The 24,640-nt window shown below is 37.8% G+C and overlaps 1 protein-coding gene across 1 annotated transcript in view; it reads right to left on the bottom strand.

The window, feature by feature from the left end:
• Positions 1–24,640, bottom strand: part of LOC142358604 (protein FAM76A-like) — a 606,005-nt gene that overhangs the window by 24,770 nt on the left and 556,595 nt on the right. Inside the window, exon 2 of the mRNA XM_075410045.1 lies at positions 15,913–16,126. Coding sequence (XP_075266160.1) covers positions 15,913–16,118 — 206 coding nt within the window. The 5' untranslated portion in view covers positions 16,119–16,126. The remainder of the gene's footprint in view (positions 1–15,912; positions 16,127–24,640) is intronic.

Here is a 24,640-nt window from a genome sequence, read left to right as displayed (position 1 = left end):
AGTCATAAAAGTTATTCTAACTAAAAAACCAAAAATTGTATTCATTCTCAATTTGTTATCAGATACAGTTGCTCGGCAATTTACTTAAAATTTATTCAATTTATTTTGGATCACAACAATACAATGCCTTCTCTTGATAGAAATCTACCTGTCAAATGCTCAAAGTGCGAGAAAATGGTTGTCAAGCAGCAAATGGCTCGACACAAAAAATCGTGTGATAGTGGGACTTTAAAATGTCCCAAGTGTCCACATTTCTACACAAAGAGGAAAGAGGACTTGAACTACCACCTTGCTAAGCATCACGCTCCTCAAGAAAAGAAGCTTAGTACAGTGTGCACTATATGCTTGGAGGAATTTCCAAGTTTTTATTCTCTTCAACAACATAAGAGACGGAAACACGGAACATCGACCAAAGTTGGAACCAAATCCAGCGAAAGCTTGAAAGAAGTACTAGAATCAGAAGAATTGGATAGGAACAACGAACAGTTACAGCAGGAACTTAGTGCCTGTCAACACTTCTTTGACAATACTGAGATGGAGAATGGGAGACATAGAGTATTCAATTTTAAATTGTCGAGACTTGATCCCAGCGAAATTAATGAAAAACTGAAGGAAGTGTTTGAAAAGCTTAACTGTGCTGCAAAAATAAATTTATCCCTGGGATTTATTTTACGAAATGTTGACACAGACGAATACCGATACTTTTATGCTCATGAGAACAACACCTTCTTTGAGAAGTCTCATTTACTTTGTTCTAAGGGAGACTTAGTCTCACTTCAGGATAGAGTAGAGAAATTGGATTTGATTGAGACTTGTGCTCAAGAAAGGGCAAACACAAAATGGCGGTATGCACTAACTACGAATGTAACAGTTTTCTGTGCTCTTCTCAACAATATCCCAATGGGATGTTTAGATGCTGTTATACCTGAACAGTTGTTGAAGAGAAACGATGTAAATTGTCTTGTTACGAATGGATACGGAGAAACCTACAAGGACTACCTTTGCTTGTTTAGAGCTGTGGCTGTTCACTTGTATGGATCAGCTGAGCTGGAAACAAACGCAGCTAAGTTGTTCAGTGACTTTCTCCACGAGTCTGGTCATGACGCAATTAACTTTAGAGGAGTGTCAATGGACCACCTTGTGTTTGTTGAAAATGCTATAAAACACAACATTTTCATTTATGACATTGACATTGAGGACGGGGATTTTGTAGGTGAACTTGCCAGAAGAAGTATTGAGATGTACGAGAACAACATTAATCTACTGCGCTACAACAACCACATTTGCTATGTTGATGATATCAACACGTTTTTCAAACGATTCCATTGTCCTAATTGTGATACCTTTATTAAGCGTGCTGGTAATTTCCACCGTCACGTGAAATCTTGTAAAGATAGGATACAGCACATTTATCCGAAGAGTGTTTACACTTTGAGAGAAACTTTGTTCGATAAACTTGACGGTTTTGGAATTGGATATGAGGAAGAACAAAAACTGTTCAAAAACTTGGCTGTATTTGACTTCGAATCAATCTGCGTTCCATCTAATGAACTAAAAGATACCAATACAACTACTTGGATAGGAAAACATGAACCAATATCTGTGTCAATTTCCTCTAATTTATTACAAGAACCTATTTTCCTTTGCAACAGAGACCCCAAGACACTGATTGTATCTTTTGTTGAAGCATTAGAAGAATTAGCTAGCAGAAGTAAAGCAGAAATGTTGCAAAAATTTTCCTCAATTGAAAATGCAATTAAAAACAGAGTAAGTTCTATTTTCGAGAAGCTAAATGGAAGGAAAGATGAGAGTACTCCAATGTTTGAATTTCAATATATCGAAGAAGAAGAAATTGATATGTCGACTCAATTCCTTCAAATTCAGAAAAATCAACTTCTCGAACTACAACAACATTTTGAACGTTATGTCAGCATTTTACCTGTATTTGGATTCAACAGCGGGAAATATGATCTGAATCTTATCAAGTCTTATTTACTACCCTACCTCATTCACGAGCGCGATATTCAACCAACGGTTATTAAAAAAGCTAATCATTTTGTATCCTTTAAATTTGGCGATGTTCAGTTTCTCGATATTCTAAACTTTCTTGGTGGAGCAACATCACTAGATTCGTTCCTCAAAGCTTACAAGACAAATGAGACCAAAGAATTTTTCCCTTATGAATGGTTCGACTCACCAAACAAATTGGATGTAACTTTCCTACCCCCTTACGAATGTTTCTTTAGTAAGTTGAGAGATCACAATCCCTTGGAAAAAGAATTTACGGATTTCACAAAATTGTTGAATAGTGGACTTTCCCAACAGGAGGCTCTGAAAAAACTTAGGTTGAAGGTAGTGCCCCCCTCGGGATTCGACAACTACAATTACCTGGAAAGTGTGTGGGAGCACGAACAAATGACAACTTTTCAAGACTTTGTCAGGTGGTATAATAACAAAGATGTTGTCCCGACACTAGAAGCGATGCAGAAAATGATGGAATTCTATCATAACAAAGGGATTGATATGTTAAAACTGGGTTGCACACTACCTAATTTAGCAAATAATTGTCTACACAAATCAACTAATAGCAAATTCTATCCTTTCGTTGAAGCAGACAAAGATTTACATGATAAAATACGCGAAGATATGACCGGTGGTCCCTCTATTGTGTTTACTAGAAAAGCAATTGTGGATCAAACCTACATTCGAAACACAGAAAACATTTGCAAATCAATTGTGGGTATAGACGCCAGTCAACTTTACCCCTTCTCAATGTGTCAAGAAATGCCCACTGGACTTTACACTAGATGGGAGTTTGATTCAGACTCTCAGAAGTTTAAAGCTAGACAAAATAAATCGAGGAAATTTGAGAACATGGTTATGTCGTACCTACAATCTCAACGTCCTAACTGCACTATTGAAAGCTACTACACAACTGGAACTCAGAAAAAGATTGATTGTTTTAATGTAGACGGATTTTGTGCTCACTGTAAAACTATTTTTGAAGCAATGGGTTGTTACTTTCACTTTTGTGCATGTCAGGAAGCAAGAGCAAGCATGTCAGAGGAAGAGACTCAGAAAGGATTAAAGAAACGGGAATACGATGAACTAAGACGAGACTATTTGCGAAACAAAGGATATAAAGTTGTTGAGATATTGGAATGTAACTGGTGGGAAACTGTCAAAGGTGATGAATCTGTAAAAATTCACGTGAGAAACAATTTCCCATTCAAGCTACCTCTGACTCAAGAATCTCTACTTACAAAGATAAGAGAAGATAAACTATTTGGTTACGTTCAGTGTGATCTCGAAGTTCCAGATGGGTTGAAATACAAGTTCTCGAACTTTCCACCAATCTTTAAAAAGTTTAATGTTAGTCGAGCAGATATTGGTGATTATATGGGGGATTATGCAATTGATAACGATTTACTCAAGCAACCGCAACGCATGTTAATTTCAAGCTTCAAGTTGGAGAATGGAACAGTCATAACACCATTACTCAATTTTTACCTTAGTCTTGGGCTAAAATGCACCAAAATTTATCGCTTCGTTCAGTACACACCCAAATGCTTCAACAATTTTGTCCAATCGGTTGTTGATGCTAGAAGAGTTGGAGATGAAAATCCTGAATCAAGCGTTGTAGCAGAAACAATGAAATTGTTAGGGAATAGTTCCTATGGTTACCAAATCATGGACAGAAGCAGACATACAGGGACAAAATACTTGAACGATGAAAAGACACACAAAGCTATCAACGGGAAATTGTTTAAGAGACTTAACAGTGTGTCAAAAGAACTATACGAAGTTGAACTTGTAAAATCAAAAATTGAGCACCGTGAACCGATAATAGTCGGCTTTTTTATACTTCAGTACGCAAAATTACGTATGTTGGAGCTTTATTACAATTTTTTTGATAAATTTTGCGATGTCGACACGTTCGAAGAGTTAGAAATGGACACTGACTCCTTATACTTAGCTCTAGCGCACGATAATTTGTACGATTGCATTCGTCCATCTAAAAAAGCAGATTGGGAAACTCTGAGGGAACACGATTGTGATGATTCTTTCAAAGCTGATGCTGTACAAAATTTCTTCCCTAGAACTTGTTGTGATAAACATAAAAAGCACGATAAGCGTGAACCAGGTCTGTTCAAGGAAGAATTTAGATGTACTGAAATGATTTGTCTCTGTAGCAAAACATATTGTTGCTACGATGCCAAATCGGATAAGTACAAATTCAGCAGCAAAGGACTGAACAAACGAACATTGGAAGAGACCGGAGATGGACCATTGGAAAAATATCGGCGAGTGATGGAAGAAATCATAATTTAACATCTACAAATAGAGGATTTCGGACAATCAACCACTGCGTCGCTACCTATGAACAAACAAAGAAAGGACTCTCATATTTTTATCCTAAACGAAAAGTGTTATCTGATGGAATTCATACTGTACCCCTGAACTTGTAATTTATTGAATCAATTTTCGTATTGTGAGCGCTCTCTGTTGTGTTTAAAATTACTTATAATGTACTTGATTAATACTGTGTCTGTCTTTTTGTACCTTCATAATTCATTCTTTTAAAAATTTTCAATTTTCTCAATTTTAGTGGATATAACTGACCTTAATACATTGCGGCGGCTATACCTAATCTTAATACATTGTGGCGGGTATACCTAATCTTAAATACATTGCGGCGGCTATACCTAATCTTAATACATTGCGGCGGCTATACCTAATCTTAATACATTGCGGCGGCTATACCTAATCTTAATACATTGCAGCGGCTATACCTAATCTTAAAACATTGCGGCGACTATACCTAATCTTAATACATTGCGGCGGCTATAACTAATCTTAATACATTGCGGCGGCTATACCTAATCTTAATACATTGCGGCGGCTATACCTAATCTTAATACATTGCGCTGGTTATACCAATAAACATGTTGAAATTTACTGCGAGGGGAATTATCCGTTAATTCCCGCTACCTGTACAATTTCCCGCCTGTACAATTCCCGTGCGCGCTGCCTGTACAATTCCCCGCCTGTACAATTCCCGTTCGCGCTGCCTGTACAATTCCCCGCCTGTACAATTCCCTGCGCGGAAAGGCCAATGACCGGCTCCCAAAAATGCGGCTGATCTACTCACACTATACTACTAATACCCTGGTCCCTAAACTTAACCTTAATACGTTGCGGCGGCTATTCCTAATCTTAATACGTTGCGGCGGCTATTCCTAATCTTAATACGTTGCGGCGGCTATTCCTAATCTTAATACGTTGCGGCGGCTATTCCTAATCTTAATACGTTGCGGCGGCTATTCCTAATCTTAATACGTTGCGGCGGCTATTCCTAATCTTAATACGTTGCGGCGGCTATTCCTAATCTTAATACGTTGCGGCGGCTATTCCTAATCTTAATACGTTGCGGCGGCTATTCCTAATCTTAATACGTTGCGGCGGCTATTCCTAATCTTAATACGTTGCGGCAGCTATTCCTAATCTTAATACGTGGCGGCCGCTATAACTAATACGTGGCGGCCGCTATTACTAATCTTAATACATGTACGCCTATACCCTATCTTAATACATTAGTGTAGACCCTCTCTCAAAAATTACTCCTATACCCTATCTTAATACATGGGGTCTACACCCCCCCCCCCCCGGGTGACTTGCTCACCCTATTACTACTGACTTTCATGGATTACAATTTTCATTCCATGCTATATTAATCCCGCTGAGAATCAGTCCGCTTTAGCTCCGTGCTTTAAGTTTGCGCTCAGATTTCCCTTCATGTTAAATACTTTTGCTTTACCGACATTTGGGCTCATCTTGTTTTCGCTATACCAATTTGTTCGGTATCTCCCTGACTCATCAAGATCAATTTGGTTTTCAAGTATCACTTAGATCGTCCCCAAAACCTAGAAGATTGGGTTTTTGCCTGTCGGTGGAAGGTCGTTAAGAAATAACAGGGTACCGAGAATTGAGCTCTGCAGCACTCAACTACAAACTACGCTTCTAGATCGACTTGAAATTATTTGCACACACTGCCTGCAATTTATGAGACAAGAGTTTAAGAAGTTTGTCACCTTTAGCAATAGAATGCAGTAATTTTTATAACTTATTGTGCGCAAGGGTATAGAAAGCTTTGGAAAAACGAGATACAGAACTATTAGCTCTTAAAATAATTTCACAATAGTTTTTGTGGTAAGCACTGTCCAGGAACAAAAAACAATTGCATGGTAGCTGATCTAATTTTACAAAAATCGTATAGCATTGGATGTATTTTTTTTACGAGTTCATATATTTTATAGAATATTAATTCGAAATGAGATTTCCAATGCCATCAGGACCTTTTCCTTTCCTCGGACCAAATTCTGCGAGATACATTTGAAAATCGGCTTTGCTACACCAAAAACTGTTTCAGACTGAGTCTGGAAACTATTTTCAATTTCAGCTTTTTTGTCAACACATTCAGAAAAAAATATGTCTTAAGCTTTGTCGATTGGGTTATCGGTGTCTAGATTTGCAGCATTTTAAATCATAACAGGCAGAACATGCTTTTTTTCTCATGGAAAAAGAGGTATTTTTTGAATTTTACTGAAACGTCGACTCTCAAAAACTTCTTTTTTGAAACCATATCATTGGACTTTTGAGGCATTTATCATTTTGGACGTGTGATTTGAGATGCAAGGTAAAAGCACAGCACGGTGAGCCCTGATATTCCGAAATTTGTGCGATTTTCAAATAGCCATTTGTACCATCTAGCCATTTTACCAAATATTGCTCTGACGTCCTTCCTATCTTATCTAATGTCGTTTTTGAGTGCCTTGTGCCACTAGTCGGTACTAACACAAAATTCGTTTTTAAAGCAAATTGGGAAGCATTCAATGACTCGATATAACAAGTGCTTTTCTTTCCATACTGCTTCAGCCACATAAATTTCTGAGTGCATCAATGGTACAAATGGCTAGATGAAAATCGCACAAATTTCGGAATGTCAGGGCTCACCGTGCTGTACTTTTACCTTGGATCTCAAATCACACGTCCAAAATGATAAATGCCTCGAAAGACCAATGATATGGTTTTAAAAAAGAAGTTTTTGAGAGCCCTTACATTCCGGTGAGCCCTGACATTCCGAAATTTGTGCGATTTTCATCTAGCCATTTGTACCATTGATGCACTCAGAAATTCATGTGGCTGAAGCAGTATGGAAAGAAAAGCACTTGTTATATCGAGTCATTAAATGCTTCCCAATTTGCTTTAAAAACGATTTTTGTGTTAGTACCGACTAGTGGCACAAGGCACTCAAAAACGACATTAGATAAGATAGGAAGGACGTCGGAGAAATATTTGTTCTAATAATGAGCAGTGTGAGTAAAGTAAAGAGTAGTGAGCAGTTAAAGCAGTGAGATATTAGTTCCGTATTATTACAGAGAGCACCCAGCTGTGTCTTAAAAATGTGCGTAGATAAAGTCAATTTAATACTTCTCGATTATTACCTGAGATAAATTTCCAATTTGTGCTCGAAAATTATGATTACATGTAATTATAACAGATGAACAATTGTTGGTTGCTTTCAGTTGCTCAATATTCAAAGGAACGATATTCTTAGTCCAACCATACAAACTTGAATCAAGCGCGTTATAGATGCAACCAAGAAAGATCTTTTTTAATCTACTTTTTACAGCAATGAGAACCCCTCCATGTTTGCTTTTTCATATCTACAGGGATTCGATCATTTTTGTAGACTCTGTATCTGTGTAAAACGAGTGCATCATTCGGCGGAGTGTGCCATGTTGTTTCAATGTCAAAATGATTCCTCAGCAGATCATTTGCAAATTTTGTACGGCTTCTACGACGTAAAAGATCTACTGACTTCTAACGCTGAAAGTAAATATTTTAATTGGCGGCTTCAGTGTCGCCTTCAGACCAACACAGCTGTTACTCCGGCGTATCTGAATATTAGACAATTTGAGAAGTTATTTAAATTTCTCCACGTACATTTGTTCTTTTCAATAAAGTATTAAGTTTTTTGCAGAAGAACGTCCAGTAGCTAATGCCAATTTTGTTTTCATCATTCATTTTTACTGAAACGTCGACTTTCAAAAACTTCTTTTTTGAAACCATATAATTGGACTTTTGAGGCATTTATCATTTTGGACGTGTGATTTGAGATGCAAGGTAAAAGCACAGCACGGTCAGCCCTGACATTCCGAAATTTGTGCGATTTTCATCTAGCCATTTGTACCATCTAGCCATTTTACCAAATATTGCTCTGACGTCCTTCCTAACTTATCTAATGATTTCATGTAATTATAGCAGATGAACAATTGTTGGTTGCTTTCAGTTGCTCAATATTCAAAGGAACGATATTCTTAGTCCAACCATACAAACTTGAATCAAGCGCGTTATAGATGCAACCAAGAAAGATCTTTTTTAATATACTTTTTACAGCAAGGAGAACCCCTCCATGTTTGCTTTTTCATATCTACAGGGATTCGATCATTTTTGTAGACTCTGTATCTGTGTAAAACGAATGCATCCTTCGGCGGAGTGTGCCATGTTGTTTCAATGTCAAAATTATTCCTCAGCAGATCATTTGCAAATTTTGTACGGCTTCTACGACGTAAAAGATCTACTGACTTCTAACGCTGAAATTAAAAATTTTAATTGGCGGCTTCAGTGTCGCCTTCAGACCAACACAGCTTTTACTCCGGCGTATCTGAATTTTAGACAATTTGAGAAGTTATTTAAATTTCTCCACGTACATTTGTTCTTTTCAATAAAGTATTTAAGTTTTTTGCAGAAGAACGTCCAGTAGCTAATGCCAATTTTGTTTTCATCATTCATTTTACTGAAACGTTGACTTTCAAAAACTTCTTTTTTGAAACCATATCATTGGACTTTTGAGGCATTTATCATTTTGTACGTGTGATTTGAGATGCAAGGTAAAAGCACAGCACGGTGAGCCCTGATATTCCGAAATTTGTGCGATTTTCAAATAGCCATTTGTACCATCTAGCCATTTTACCAAATATTGCTCTGACGTCCTTCCTATCTTATCTAATGTCGTTTTTGAGTGCCTTGTGCCACTAGTCGGTACTAACACAAAATTCGTTTTTAAAGCAAATTGGGAAGCATTCAATGACTCGATATAACAAGTGCTTTTCTTTCCATACTGCTTCAGCCACATAAATTTCTGAGTGCATCAATGGTACAAATGGCTAGATGAAAATCGCACAAATTTCGGAATTTCAGGGCTCACCGTGCTGTACTTTTACCTTGGATCTCAAATCACACGTCCAAAATGATAAATGCCTCGAAAGACCAATGATATGGTTTTAAAAAAGAAGTTTTTGAGAGCCCTTACATTCCGGTGAGCCCTGACATTCCGAAATTTGTGCGATTTTCATCTAGCCATTTGTACCATTGATGCACTCAGAAATTCATGTGGCTGAAGCAGTATGGAAAGAAAAGCACTTGTTATATCGAGTCATTAAATGCTTCCCAATTTGCTTTAAAAACGATTTTTGTGTTAGTACCGACTAGTGGCACAAGGCACTCAAAAACGACATTAGATAAGATAGGAAGGACGTCGGAGAAATATTTGTTCTAATAATGAGCAGTGTGAGTAAAGTAAAGAGTAGTGAGCAGTTAAAGCAGTGAGATATTAGTTCCGTATTATTACAGAGAGCACCCAGCTGTGTCTTAAAAATGTGCGTAGATAAAGTCAATTTAATACTTCTCGATTATTACCTGAGATAAATTTCCAATTTGTGCTCGAAAATTATGATTACATGTAATTATAACAGATGAACAATTGTTGGTTGCTTTCAGTTGCTCAATATTCAAAGGAACGATATTCTTAGTCCAACCATACAAACTTGAATCAAGCGCGTTATAGATGCAACCAAGAAAGATCTTTTTAATGTACTTTTTACAGCAATCAGAACCCCTCCATGTTTTCTTTTTCATATCTACAGGGATTCGATCATTTTTGTAGACTCTGTATCTGTGTAAAACGAGTGCATCATTCGGCGGAGTGTGCCATGTTGTTTCAATGTCAAAATGATTCCTCAGCAGATCATTTGCAAATTTTGTACGGCTTCTACGACGTAAAAGATCTACTGACTTCTAACGCTGAAAGTAAAAATTTTAATTGGCGGCTTCAGTGTCGCCTTCAGACCAACACAGCTTTTACTCCGGCGTATCTGAATTTTAGACAATTTGAGAAGTTATTTAAATTTCTCCACGTACATTTGTTCTTTTCAATAAAGTATTAAGTTTTTTGCAGAAGAACGTCCAGTAGCTAATGCCAATTTTGTTTTCATCATTCATTTTTACTGAAACGTCGACTTTCAAAAACTTCTTTTTTGAAACCATATAATTGGACTTTTGAGGCATTTATCATTTTGGACGTGTGATTCGAGATCCAAGGTAAAAGCACAGCACGGTGAGCCCTGACATTCCGAAATTTGTGCGATTTTCATCTACCCAATTGTACCATCTAGCCATTTTACCAAATATTGCTCTGAAGTCCTTCCTATCTTATCTAATGATTACATGTAATTATAACAGATGAACAATTGTTGGTTGCTTTCAGTTGCTCAACATTCAAAGGAACGATATTCTTAGTCCAACCATACAAACTTGAATCAAGCGCGTTATAGATGCAACCAAGAAAGATCTTTTTAATGTACTTTTTACAGCAATCAGAACCCCTCCATGTTTTCTTTTTCATATCTACAGGGATTCGATCATTTTTGTAGACTCTGTATCTGTGTAAAACGAGTGCATCATTCGGCGGAGTGTGCCATGTTGTTTCAATGTCAAAATGATTCCTCAGCAGATCATTTGCAAATTTTGTACGGCTTCTACGACGTAAAAGATCTACTGACTTCTAACGCTGAAAGTAAAAATTTTAATTGGCGGCTTCAGTGTCGCCTTCAGACCAACACAGCTGTTACTCCGGCGTATCTGAATTTTAGACAATTTGAGAAGTTATTTAAATTTCTCCACGTACATTTGTTCTTTTCAATAAAGTATTAAGTTTTTTGCAGAAGAACGTCCAGTAGCTAATGCCAATTTTGTTTTCATCATTCATTTTTACTGAAACGTCGACTTTCAAAAACTTCTTTTTTGAAACCATATAATTGGAATTTTGAGGCATTTATCATTTTGGACGTGTGATTTGAGATGCAAGGTAAAAGCACAGCACGGTCAGCCCTGATATTCCGAAATTTGTGCGATTTTCAAATAGCCATTTGTACTATCTAGCCATTTTACCAAATATTGCTCTGACGTCCTTCCTATCTTATCTAATGTCGTTTTTGAGTGCCTTGTGCCACTAGTCGGTACTAACACAAAATTCGTTTTTAAAGCAAATTGGGAAGCATTTAATGACTCGATATAACAAGTGCTTTTCTTTCCATACTGCTTCAGCCACATAAATTTCTGAGTGCATCAATGGTACAAATGGCTAGATGAAAATCGCACAAATTTCGGAATGTCAGGGCTCACCGTGCTGTACTTTTACCTTGGATCTCAAATCACACGTCCAAAGTGATAAATGCCTCGAAAGAACAATGATATGGTTTCAAAAAAGAAGTTTTTGAGAGCCCTGACATTCCGGTGAGCCCTGACATTCCGAAATTTGTGCGATTTTCATCTAGCCATTTGTACCATTGATGCCCTCAGAAATTTATGTGGCTGAAGCAGTATGGAAAGAAAAGCACTTGTTATATCGAGTCATTAAATGCTTCCCAATTTGATTTAAAAACGAATTTTGTGTTAGTACCGACTAGTGGCACAAGGCACTCAAAAACGACATTAGATAAGATAGAAAGGACGTCGGAGCAATATTTGTTCTAATAATGAGCAGTGTGAGTAAGGTAAAGAGTAGTGAGCAGTTAAAGCAGTGAGATATTAGTTCCCTATTATTACAGAGAGCACCCAGCTGTGTCTTAAAAATAAGCGTAGATAAAGTCAATTTAATACTTCTCGATTATTACCTGAGATAAATTTCCAATTTGTGCTCGAAAATTATGATTACATGTAATTATAACAGATGAACAATTGTTGGTTGCTTTCAGTTGCTCAATATTCAAAGGAACGATATTCTTAGTCCAACCATACAAACTTGAATCAAGCGCGTTATAGATGCAACCAAGAAAGATCTTTTTTAATCTACTTTTTACAGCAATGAGAACCCCTCCATGTTTGCTTTTTCATATCTACAGGGATTCGATCATTTTTGTAGACTCTGTATCTGTGTAAAACGAGTGCATCATTCGGCGGAGTGTGCCATGTTGTTTCAATGTCAAAATGATTCCTCAACAGATCATTTGCAAATTTTGTACGACTTCTACGACGTAAAAGATCTACTGACTTCTAACGCTGAAAGTAAAAATTTTAATTGGCGGCTTCAGTGTCGCCTTCAGACCAACACATCTGTTACTCCGGCGTATCTGAATTTTAGACAATTTGAGAAGTTATTTAAATTTCTCCACGTACATTTGTTCTTTTCAATAAAGTATTAAGTTTTTTGCAGAAGAACGTCCAGTAGCTAATGCCAATTTTGTTTTCATCATTCATTTTACTGAAACGTCGACTCTCAAAAACTTCTTTTTTGAAACCATATCATTGACTTTTGAGGCATTTATCATTTTGGACGTGTGATTCGAGATCCAAGGTAAAAGCACAGCACGGTGAGCCCTGACATTCCGAAATTTGTGCGATTTTCATCTACCCAATTGTACCATCTAGCCATTTTACCAAATATTGCTCTGAAGTCCTTCCTATCTTATCTAATGATTACATGTAATTATAACAGATGAACAATTGTTGGTTGCTTTCAGTTGCTCAACATTCAAAGGAACGATATTCTTAGTCCAACCATACAAACTTGAATCAAGCGCGTTATAGATGCAACCAAGAAAGATCTTTTTTAATCTACTTTTTACAGCAAGGAGAACCCCTCCATGTTTGCTTTTTCATATCTACAGGGATTCGATCATTTTTGTAGACTCTGTATCTGTGTAAAACGAGTGCATCATTCGGCGGAGTGTGCCATGTTGTTTCAATGTCAAAATTATTCCTCAGCAGATCATTTGCAAATTTTGTACGGCTTCTACGACGTAAAAGATCTACTGACTTCTAACGCTGAAAGTAAAAATTTTAATTGGCGGCTTCAGTGCGGCCTTCAGACCAACACAGCTGTTACTCCGGCGTATCTGAATTTTAGACAATTTGAGAAGTTATTTAAATTTCTCCACGTACATTTGTTCTTTTCAATAAAGTATTAAGTTTTTTGCAGAAGAACGTCCAGTAGCTAATGCCAATTTTGTTTTCATTCATATCGGGCCCAAAAAGTTATTGGTTAATTTGTTAAAGTCATGTGGCGCCGAAAGAAATTGTCAACAGTGCGGGATGTGCGATTTTCCTCGCCCTAGAGCGAAAGGACATGTTTGCGCATGTCTGCTGTGATTTATGGTTTAGTGTCCACATCGTGATGTCCTCTCAAATGTGATGAGGTCGTGCATTTCCATGTACAAGCGAAATCACAAAATTGTCAGAAACATTAGACGGTCATAGTTGCTCGAGTCAATGTCATCTTGTTACAGTCCTCAAATTGAGTTCATTCCTAAGGGAATTTTCAAAGTCAATGACAATTTTATTTTGGTTAGATTGACTTTCTGTATTTCAAGGTAATCTATGAACATATTGACCAATTTTATATGTTCCGATTTTTATTGGCACTGCCCTCTGACAGCTCTCGAATATAACGGACCCTGATACCATGTTTGCGATTGACCGTATTTTAACAACTTCAGCGATCAGATACATTTTAACAACTTCTTTTGAGCAGATACATTTTCTTATTCGTCGGTTTTTGTGCTTTTAAAACTTGATTTCAGCTTAGATGTTGACAATTTTTTTTCACTAATCTAAAATATAAGCAAACTTCTACTTTTTATCCTGTAGATCACTCAACCTCACTCGTTTTTGGGTTTCTTGAATCTTCCAAACTAACCAATTGATCTTTATTGTTCGAACAGTCATTACAAACGTGAAGATTTCTTTCTAATTTGATAAGGTCATCAACACTAGCTTCAGTGGTAGCCCTACTTTGTGCCGTAATGTTGTTTTCGTTTTGTGACATCTTGGATTATTGCACCAACATTTAATAAGACGAGAAGCTTACTTACCTTATCCGTATGGATCCTGAAGGAAGCCGCGGAACAAAATAATAAAAATTTTCCCCTATTCCTATGGATCCTGAACGAACCCGCGGAACAAGAAAAATAATTAAAATTTCACCTATTCCAATGGATCCTGAAGGAACACGCGGAATAAAAATTCTCTTATCTGAATTAACCGCTAGAGAAAAACCACGAATTGGACCAAACGAAAAACACTCAACGCCGCTGGTTTTGCCTTTGCTGTACTCTTTATATAATACTTTGAGTAGATTTTTCAAGTTGTTCAGGGCTTTCGTCTCGATGTGCGTTTTGTCGCGTTTCTTCAGACACAACTCTCCTCAGGTATTTCTCAAAACTGTGGAACTTCCACAACTTCTGTCTCGTTCAGTAAAATCTTATTAACTGCGAGCTCTCGAGCGACCAGGATCGCTACCACGTTGTAGTAGTAGTAGTAGCAGAGAAGGCTTCTGGAATTCTTCCACGGGTGGTCCACACCCTTCTTCGTCAGTTAGATGAGCTTTGTGTGGATGTTACAGTTCGTACATAAGCAGCAAACTCTCCAGGTACAGAGGTCCGTTCTCCATAAACCGTTTCCTAAGGAATTGCGTGTAGATACTGGTTATCCATTATATTGGTTATTATTTCTTTTCTTTTTGATTTGCTCCTTAAGTCTGTTATTCTACAAAAAATGTTGTACAAGATTGCTGTTCTTATCCAAAAATTTTTTCATCGCTTTTACATAGTTTTATATGTTTTTGTAACAATAACTTCATGTGTGTCTTGTCTTGTTCTTTCATTTGTGTTGTACTTAATAAACTGATTTACATTTATGTTGTATTCGCCGTCGACAATATTACAGTAAAGTAAGAGACTGTGGAGTTCTAAGTACATCGCAAGAGGTAGAATATTCAGAGTTAGAAGCCTGTTTTTGTAGTCGATGGGGTTTCCAAGGATCCATTTTGTTGCATTTTTCTGTAGTTTCTCTAGCAAGACTAGATCCCCTTTGTTAGGATGCCATACCTCGCTTGCGTATGATATAATGGGGACAACAGAGCCTTTATACGCGTTTAGTTTGTTAATGACTGACGTTTTGTTTGATATATTTCTTTTTAGGTACCAGAGTGCTCGCATTGCTTTGGAAAAACGTCTATTTGCGTTCGCTGTCCAGGTGAGATTTTCCGTAACTACGACAACTAAATCTCTTTGACTGTTCACGGGTTTAACAATTTGGTCGCACATTTTAACTTGTCCTTTTTTCTTAATAAAAAGTATGGGATTCTTATTCGAAAATTTTTTTCCCTTTTCTTAACAAAGTTGGTACAGGTTGTTTACTGGTACAGGTGGTTGAACTGTATCAGATTGTTTACAGCTTTCTGAGCTGATACAATCGATAACTGGTCTTGATCGAGCATATAGTCTCCACCAATAAAAATAGCAATCAACTCGTACTTTCGGAAACAAATTTGTAGCACGTGGAACCTGTCGACTATTTAATAAGTTTATCACAACCATTATTTTGTTCAACAACGATGCACTGAAAGCCTTTACTCATGTAACTAAAGCAATGCTATTCAGAACCTGTTTCAATCTAATAAATTTAGAAAAAAAATTGTATCGTTGGGCTGTAGTGCAACGTTTTTAACGTTTCTGATCGAATGCTATGAAAGAAAAGTTTGCTCCTAGTTCAGAAAAACTGCTGACATACCCACTGTCCTCGAATTCTGTTTGACAATAGATACATTTGACACTAATTGAAGCCGCTCTGCAACTGGGGCAGCATTGTTTATCTTCAGACAAAGAAGCAAAAGGAAACTTTTTCATACACTTCGTACAAGCATACAGAGGAGCAGAGGCAATTTTGCTATCGAGGTCCTCATTGGACGGAGACTGCTTTGGCAGCAGAAGTTCCATAAAACCTAAAAATAAAATTTTAATGATTCAATTGAAAAGCACGATTCAATTTAGCTCCCAGAACTGATCTCAGTTTATTGAGCAGAACTATATATTTGGATCATTTGACAAAAATAGCATCAATATTCTCAGTCTAGTGTATTATTTTGCAGGGGATTTTTGGCCAGTTCTTCAAGGCCACTTCCAGGCCAGTTATAAAGGAAGTGGTATAACAGTGGCCGCGAAGAAGTGCCTAAAAGTCCTCTGAATTAAAATAACTAGAATGTGAATGTTCATATCATTTTGATCAAAAGAACCAAATATTATAGTTAAGCTCAAAAAAATTGCGGGAGCCAAATCGAATATACTCTATCGTACACTTCACGCTCCATCAATTTTTATAGGAGAAACAATGTTGGATCTCTTCCGTTTGATCCCACCCCCCCCCCCCCCCCAGTTACAGAGCACGTGCAATTACATAGTAAATCATAATGTAAAAATATTGCACGTTTTACATTATGTTCTCCTTCCTGTATAAGGGGACGACGCGAGCAGTTTACAAGCAGCGAGAAAAAATACCAACGAAAAATTTGTCCTCACACTAACAATAAAGGGGGTTTGCTCTTAAACCGCGTAAAACAATCCAAAGGATGAGTAGTGATCCCCCACTATGAGACATCACTGCATCGTATATAATATTAAGTACAAGGCACTATAGCTCTTTTAGAGCTGCGTCATGAGAAATATAAACGAACTTCACTGCATCGTATATAATTTTAAAGACAAAGCACTATAACTTTTAGATCTGCGTCAAAAGTATTTAATTTCCATATAAGCTATATTGTTATGAATCTAGTCTCCCCTCCCGCACTGCAAGAACTATGAATGTCGGTCGGCTGTTTGGAACCACGGCACCCTCTGAGGCATATGATAGCGCTGCGCAGGAGAGCAAACTTATTCTCGTGCGTATGAACGTTATTGCGTCCGAGTATGATTCGTCTTTCTTTTCAGCAATTTTGCTAGCCAGTTGTTTTATAGTGCGCCTTGCGGACGATCCTGCGCCCCCATGCAGGAAAACACCAGCGGAACGAAACTTATCTTCACGTCAAGTATTCGTTGCTCATACTTCAGGCGCTTCAACGATTCATGATACTTGTACACTTCCACGGAGTTTTACGGCATGACTTGGCACCTGTGTTAAAGATCTTCACGTCGAAAAAACGGCTGAACCTGTACCCCCATAGGCCATTCGCTTTAATGTCTACTCGCGCGTTTTCTTCAGTGATAGTGTAGTAAACCATAGAACTTAATGTATAACATGCTCATAAAATGCATAGTGAAAGCACAATTCGAAATTTTCACAATAAATGGGAGAACAAAAAGAGATGGTTACTAAGAGTAAACCGGACTTTTACAATATAAAGAAAGCATCATAAATAATGATGGGAATCATCACGGAATGTCATCTTGACGGGAGACGTCAAGGAATGTTTGTTCTTGACGGGATTCGTCAGGCAGGTACACCTGTTATCTGTTAGTTAAACTAACAGGGACCCGTGCGGTAGAAAATAACTTTGATAAAATCCCAAAGAGATTAAACAAAATGGGTAAAAATAACCTAAGATTAATCAACCATTGATAGGACCGAAACCAAAGACCATATTCAAAACTAAACCTCATATAGTTCAGCTGCCTTTCTCTTATTAGCTTTACACCTTGAAATCTTTTGAAAACTTATTGTATTCTCGACCAATAAGTCTAACTCTATATTGAGCAGTTTTAATGTTTACAGCTTCATAATTAATTAAGGTCTTTGACTTAGAAGATTTTCATCAGTAACCTCGAGATTTTAAAGTGCTTCAGAAAAATCCGCAACCCGTAACCGTACACAGTGCACGGATATGACAATGGCGACAGAGTTTTAAAAAAAATAATATTTTGAAAGTTTTAACAAAATTGTCGGCAGGAAGTCGCGAATAAAAAGCACTTTAATCCCGAGAACCCGAGAATTAATCTTGAGAAAACACAAGATTTGGGATAACAAATCACCAGATCCACCAATTTCCACGAAAGTTTGTGGGAGTCAGTTGCAGAAGTAACAACGGAATCAGACGCAAGTGAGAATTTACTCGCGTGGGGCTAACATTTACTTGTTGGTGAATAGAGAAAATTGCTAGCGTGGAAAGTCCGCATCATACCAAGTGAGTACACATAAAGAGTTTTCTCAATTGTTGTCATTGGTAATCAAAACTGATCGCCACTGCGTTAGTCTTGTTAGTCTAGGAAAATTTTGTTTTCTCATTCGATCTTAGTTGCGAAATTGACTTGTAGGTAACGAGCGGCATAGCAATCGGAAAAAAACTGCAGGATATTTGCGTTGTAAAGTCAAATAAAGCAATTGCGTCGTTGTGTACTCTGAAAGTTATACATTGATTAATTATCGACTACTATTAATTAAAAAAACGAAAAAAGCAAAAAAAGTTGATCAAGTAACATTAAGCAGGAGAAAGTAAAAGAAAATTAAAGCACCTAATATCTTATTTGACGTAATTAGAAAAAATATATATATTATAAACATCAAAAAAACAGGAAAAATCGGAATTCAGCTAGTATCGTTTTAAAATAATAAAGAGTATTTAGGTGGGACAGTCATCTATAAGACTGTAAATTAAAATTTTGTTGAAAATTAAAAATAAAAATGATAAGTAAAAAGGAAATACCATATTGAAATAAGCGTTAGGTTCTAGAAACAAAAGTTTTTAAACATTAAAATAAAGAGAGTGTTATAGAAATTCAAAGATAAAATTTGAAAAACCCTCCCAGTGACGATCTACTTGGTAATTATTGTATAGAAACTATTATTTTCAACAACTAAACAAAGTTTTAAAAGGGCACAATACAAGTAGGGGAACAGTAAAATGGCAACGGGCTCGACCTCTAGAATGCTATTACCGGAAGCGTTTACCGGTTCAAACGACTTGGAAAGCTACGTGACGGATTTTGAGCTATTAGCGGAACTACAAAAGTGGAAATGAACTGAAGGATATCCGGCCCGCGAAGTTGATGAACGGCCGCTTTACATTGCACTTAGGCTACAAAAATATGCCATAGAGTTCTATCGCACTCTGCCGCAAGCTACAAGAGAAAATTATGATGAATGCATTAAAACTTTTTGAGAACACTATAGCGAAAAACCGGTCGTTTTCCGTGGACGGCTAGCTCGCCTCGTACAGCAACCAGGAGAAAAACTGACAAATTTTCTGGGAGATTTAAAGCAGTTGGCTTTGAAAACTTACAAAACGAAGTCGCAAGACATTAGAGACCATCTCGTTCTGAGAGGATTTCTAGAAGCAATCGACCATAGTCAGGTGAGGTTAGATCTCAGAAAGCAAATCGGCGGCAAGGATATGAAAATTGAAACAGTTTTGGAACGAGCATTGCATCTAGAAGCTGTAACAAGAATAGAAGAGGAAGAGCAAACACCAATAGTTGCTGTAATTAGACGGGATGAAACGAAAGATTTAGTGGAGGCCGTCACCAGGCTTGTGAATCAATTATCATTAGATGACAAACAGCGAGAGAACCGTCGAAATCAATCTAGGGACCGAAGCAGTTCCCGGGGACGGTGGGGTGACGACAGACGTGATAGAGGACAGCAACAAGATCGTGGGTTCAACGATCGGCGGCGATTGCCAACGCCAGGACCTAGTCACCGAGACAGATCTTTCGGAAGAGATGAACCGTCTAGGAGGAACAACAGGCAGGGTTTCAAGTGCAGAGCCTGTGGACAAGAAGGGTACATTTCGAGGAATTGTCGAAATTGTTTCCTATGTGGAAGTTCTCAACACTTGAAAAGAGACTGCCCTTTTCAAAAGAAAACCACCGAGATCTGTAATGTCATTAGAGTTTGTTCGACAAACACAATTAAATGTCTAAACTCAGAAATCATGCTTCATGGGAATAGATGCGTTGGATTAATAGACAGTGGAAGTAGTATATCGCTTTTGAACTGGTCCACATACGAAAAACTGGGCAAACCGGGAATTGTGCAAACATACACAAAACGAGTGTGAACATCCAATAACTCAGCTGTCAAAATAATAGGAAGAGTAACGCTGTTGGTACAGTTGCAACCAAGACTACAGGAGGTTGAACAAGAATTTGTGATAACGGCAGACGAAGGTATAGAATGTCTGCTGGGAATTGATTTCCTGAACACCAACAAACGTGTATTGAACTTACACGAAGAGAAACTATGTAGCAGTCACTTTAAAATTTCAATACCGCTTACCACAGAGAAAACGCAAGGTGTTCAGGTTTTTGCAGTTGCGGGACAAAACACTTATATACAGAGTAAAAACGAAAGTCTAATGAGAAATAGATTAGCTGATGAAAACGGAGAAGAAATTCCGGGAGTGGAAGGATTAGTTGAAGCTATTGAACATTTTGAAGTAAAGACTGGTTTGCTTTTAGCCGCCTGTATGATCTCAATGGAAGATGGTTCTAGTATGATAAAAGTCTTAAATCTAACGGACGCACCAGTGACCGTGTATAAAAGCACTAAAGTGGGAACTTATTTTGAAAACAAACAGAACTTAGTTGTGAATGGAATTTTCACTAATCAAATTCAGCCAAAAACATTGGAAACTTTTCAAATGGGAAAACACGCAAATTTGGAAGGTTCTAATCTACATAGGCAGCAGAAAGAGAAAGTACAGGAATTGTTTATGAGACATCAACAAGTTTTCTCCCAAAACTCGAATGACTAAGGATATTGTGACAAAATTAAACACCAAATTAAACTCAACAAGGATGCACAGCCGTTCAGAAGAAGTTATTGCAGTATGAGTTTTGATAAAAGAAAAGCAATGAAAAAAATTGTCGAAGATCTAAAAGAAATTGACAATGAAAAGGATTGTCAGAGGACGCAAAATTAATTGAACCAACCCATTCGTATTGGGCAGCACCATCAATATTGGTGAAAAAGAAAGATGGCAGCTACAGACTAGTTGTAGATTACAGAGGCTTGAACAAACAAATCGAGAAAACCAGTTGGCCGCTACCAAGAATAAATGACGTTATTGACTCTCTAGACGGAAATTGTTACTTTTCCAAAATCGATTTGAGATCGTGATATTGTCAAATGGCGCTGGATGAAGAGTCGCAGAACGTGACAGCTTTTGTAACACCAATGGGACTCTACAAGTGGAAGAGACTACCCATGGGTTTGGCGTCAGTGCCAGGAGCTTTCCAAAATTTAATGGAGTTGATCATGGCGGGACTCTCCGATGAAGTGGCTTTAGTATACCTGGATGACACAATCATCTTCGGTAGATCCTTTGAGGAGCATCTCAATCGTCTAGATCTCGTACTTGGATGACTTAAAGACGCTGGATTGAAAATAGCAGGCTCAAAAAGTAGATTTTTCCAGGAAACAATTCATTTCCTGGGACACATTGTATCAAATCAAGGCGTAGAAGTGGATCCGGAGAAAGTAGCGGCAGTCAGGAAACTGAAAAGTCCATGAACAATAAAAGAATTGAGGGCAATATTAGGACTAGTTGGTTTTTACAGAAGACTCATACAAGATTTTGGAAAATTAGTAGAGCCGCTTTATAAGCTATTAAACAAAAAAGAACGTTTTTCTTGGAGAAAAGAGTGTGAATCAGCAGTTGAACAACTAAAACAAGCATTACAGACAGCACCAATATTGGGTTATCCGAATGACACGGATCCCTATACGTTAACCAACGACGCCTCTCTGTTTGGCATTGGCGCAATTATTTCTCAAAGACAACAATGGGGTGGAAGAGTTATTGCATACGCAATCAAAACGCTCAGCAAAAGTCTACGAAACTATTCTGCGACAAAACGAGAACTTTTTGTAAAAATTTAGTTCTTTCAACACTTCAGAAATTATCTTCTGGGACAAAAGTTTTTAATTGTTTCCGAACATAGGGCCCTCACGTGGTTATATAAATTTAAGGAACCAGACGGATTATTGGCCAGATGGATAGAAAAGCTCGGACAGTTTGATTTTGAAATCAAACACGAAGCGGGAAAAAAAACCTTCACGCAAACTGTCTGTCGAGAGTTCCACAGACAGAAGACCAAGTCAAAAACTGCGATCAAGTGAACCAAGTAAATACGGATGACAAAAACATCTGGTCCATTGAACTAGGGAAATCTGTTGAACAAGTAGTTGAACATCAGCAAAATGCAGCCGACCTCATTATACTAAGAAACTGGATTGAGAACGGGAGACGCCCTCAAAGAAAAAACATGGCAGGAGCCTCTAGAGCCCTGTGGAAACTTTGGACTGATTTCAAAAACTTACAAATCGAAAATGATCTAATCAAGAGACAGAAACGTATTGACGAATTTAACAACTTAACACAAATAGTCATTCAGAGATCACTTATAAAAGAAAATGTACCTTTCCTTCATGAACATTGTGGATATTTTGGTATAGCCAAGACATTTGATCGGGTTCGAGAACGATTCTACTGGCCCGGGTTGAAAAAAGATGTTCACGAATGAGGAAGTTCTTGCGAAGTAGGCTGTCAAAAGAAGTCTCCACACCAGAAACACGTACACATCCTAACAACGTAGAAACCTAGTTGTCCGTTGTGGCAAGTCGCCTTGGACATTATGGGACCTTTACCTGAGTCAAGTGGAAACAAATACATTCTGTTAATTGGAGATCAGTTTACAAAATGGCATGAAGCAATTCCCATGAGCAACCACGAAGCTTCAACGGTAGCTAAGGCTTTTTTAAACGTATGGGTTGCAAGGTTTGGTTGTCCGGCAAATCTCCATAGCAACAACGGCAGTAACTTCATGTCGAATTTTTTCAAGAACACGTGTAAAGAGCTGGAAATTCACAGGACATCAACAACAGCTTATCATCCTTAAGGAAACGCAACGATAGAGCGCACCAATCGCACAATCGAAGAGAGCCTTGCAAAATTTGTGGGTGAACATCACAACACCTGGAGCGACTATCTTCCGCTAGTAATGATGACATACATATCATCAATTCACTCTGTTACCAAGTACAGCCCCTTTTACCTCCGTTTTGGACGATCATGCGCGCTAACGATTGATTGCATGTATCAAACAATATAAACGAAAATCTACCCAACCTCGAGTGATTACGTTGGTTGCCTGAAAGACGAACTACAAACGTGCCATGAACTGGCTCGGGAAAGCATGGATGTGGAGCAAGAAAGACAAAAACCTACTATGACCGTAGCACATTTGGACCACAATATGAAGTAGCTGATTTAGTAATGGTGTTCAACCCCACAATGAAAACTGGCCAGACAAAGAAATTTAAATCCTTTTACAGTGGACTGCAAGTAATACGTGAAATAATCAACGATTCAAACTTTGTTATTGAGGATGTGAAAACGAAAAAACAAGAAAAGGCCCACTACGATCGACTCAAACTTTTTAGCAGTAGAAGTGCTACCACTGATAAAAAAGAACCTAAGAAGGCAAAGAGTGAACCGAGAATATCCCAAAATGACCTTACGGAGGACAATGATTTTGTGGAAATTGAGGTAGTCACTCCAAAAATGAATAACACAGGAAGAAGAGAAGTGAATCTTGAAGAGAATATAGTCAAATTAACCATAGTACTGAAGCTCACAATGAGACAGTTAAGGACTAATTGTTTGAAACACCAATGGGTGGGAGTACAAGATAATCAAAAAATACTAACACAAACAACAAAAGCAGAAGCACAAAGATACCTGCGCCTAAAGTAGCCACACAGCAGAAGCGGGATAGCCTGGTGGCAACATCCGAAAGGAGTGAAGGTGGAGAATTTCCAAAGAGAAGCACGGCTTCTACTTCGCAAAGTGTTACCGAAAAACGATATCAAACAAGAAGTACGTCGGGATTAACAAGACCAAGGAAACTCAAAGATTATTTTTTATTCAAGGATAGCGATTCAGATGAAAAATTTGATAATTATGTATTTTTTTAAAAAAAAGGTTATACGACAACATGCAGAGGGCATGGAACCCACATTGAAACGTGCAGCTGAACTGGAAACTTCTCCAATTGGATAGCATAGTAGGCTTTTCACAATCATTGGACATTGTTGGGTATGATTTTGAGAACAATCAGCAGTCGCAAAAATTTGCCATGACGGAACGGACAAAATGCGAAACGTCACAAATGAGGAGCAGGTAAACAAAGGAGGACACATCTACGCCAAGAGCAGCAGGAGTAAACTAAAATACGGCATGTACAGGGCTGCATATATGGTAACTCTGCTGAAAAAAGTGGTTGGTATGACGACGCAACTTACTTAAATGAAAAATCACAAATAATTCCAACGTTTTACCCAATAAAAGAATCAGTCTGCCAAAGCCTATTGCAGGGACACAAAGCGCGGTTACCGGGTCTTGGTGACTTTGAACTCAATGCTCCTAAAGAAGTCCTTAATGAGATGAATGTTAACAGAATCGACGCAGAGTTTGTTCAGAAGGTATCAAAAACATTCATGAAAGGCGGAGATGAAAAAGGAGTGA

This window comes from Convolutriloba macropyga, chromosome 2, assembly GCF_964194025.1.
Source record: "Convolutriloba macropyga chromosome 2, txConMacr16.3, whole genome shotgun sequence".
In the NCBI taxonomy this organism is placed as follows: Eukaryota; Metazoa; Xenacoelomorpha; order Acoela; family Convolutidae; genus Convolutriloba; species Convolutriloba macropyga.
This window is presented reverse-complemented; position numbering and strand designations above follow the sequence as displayed.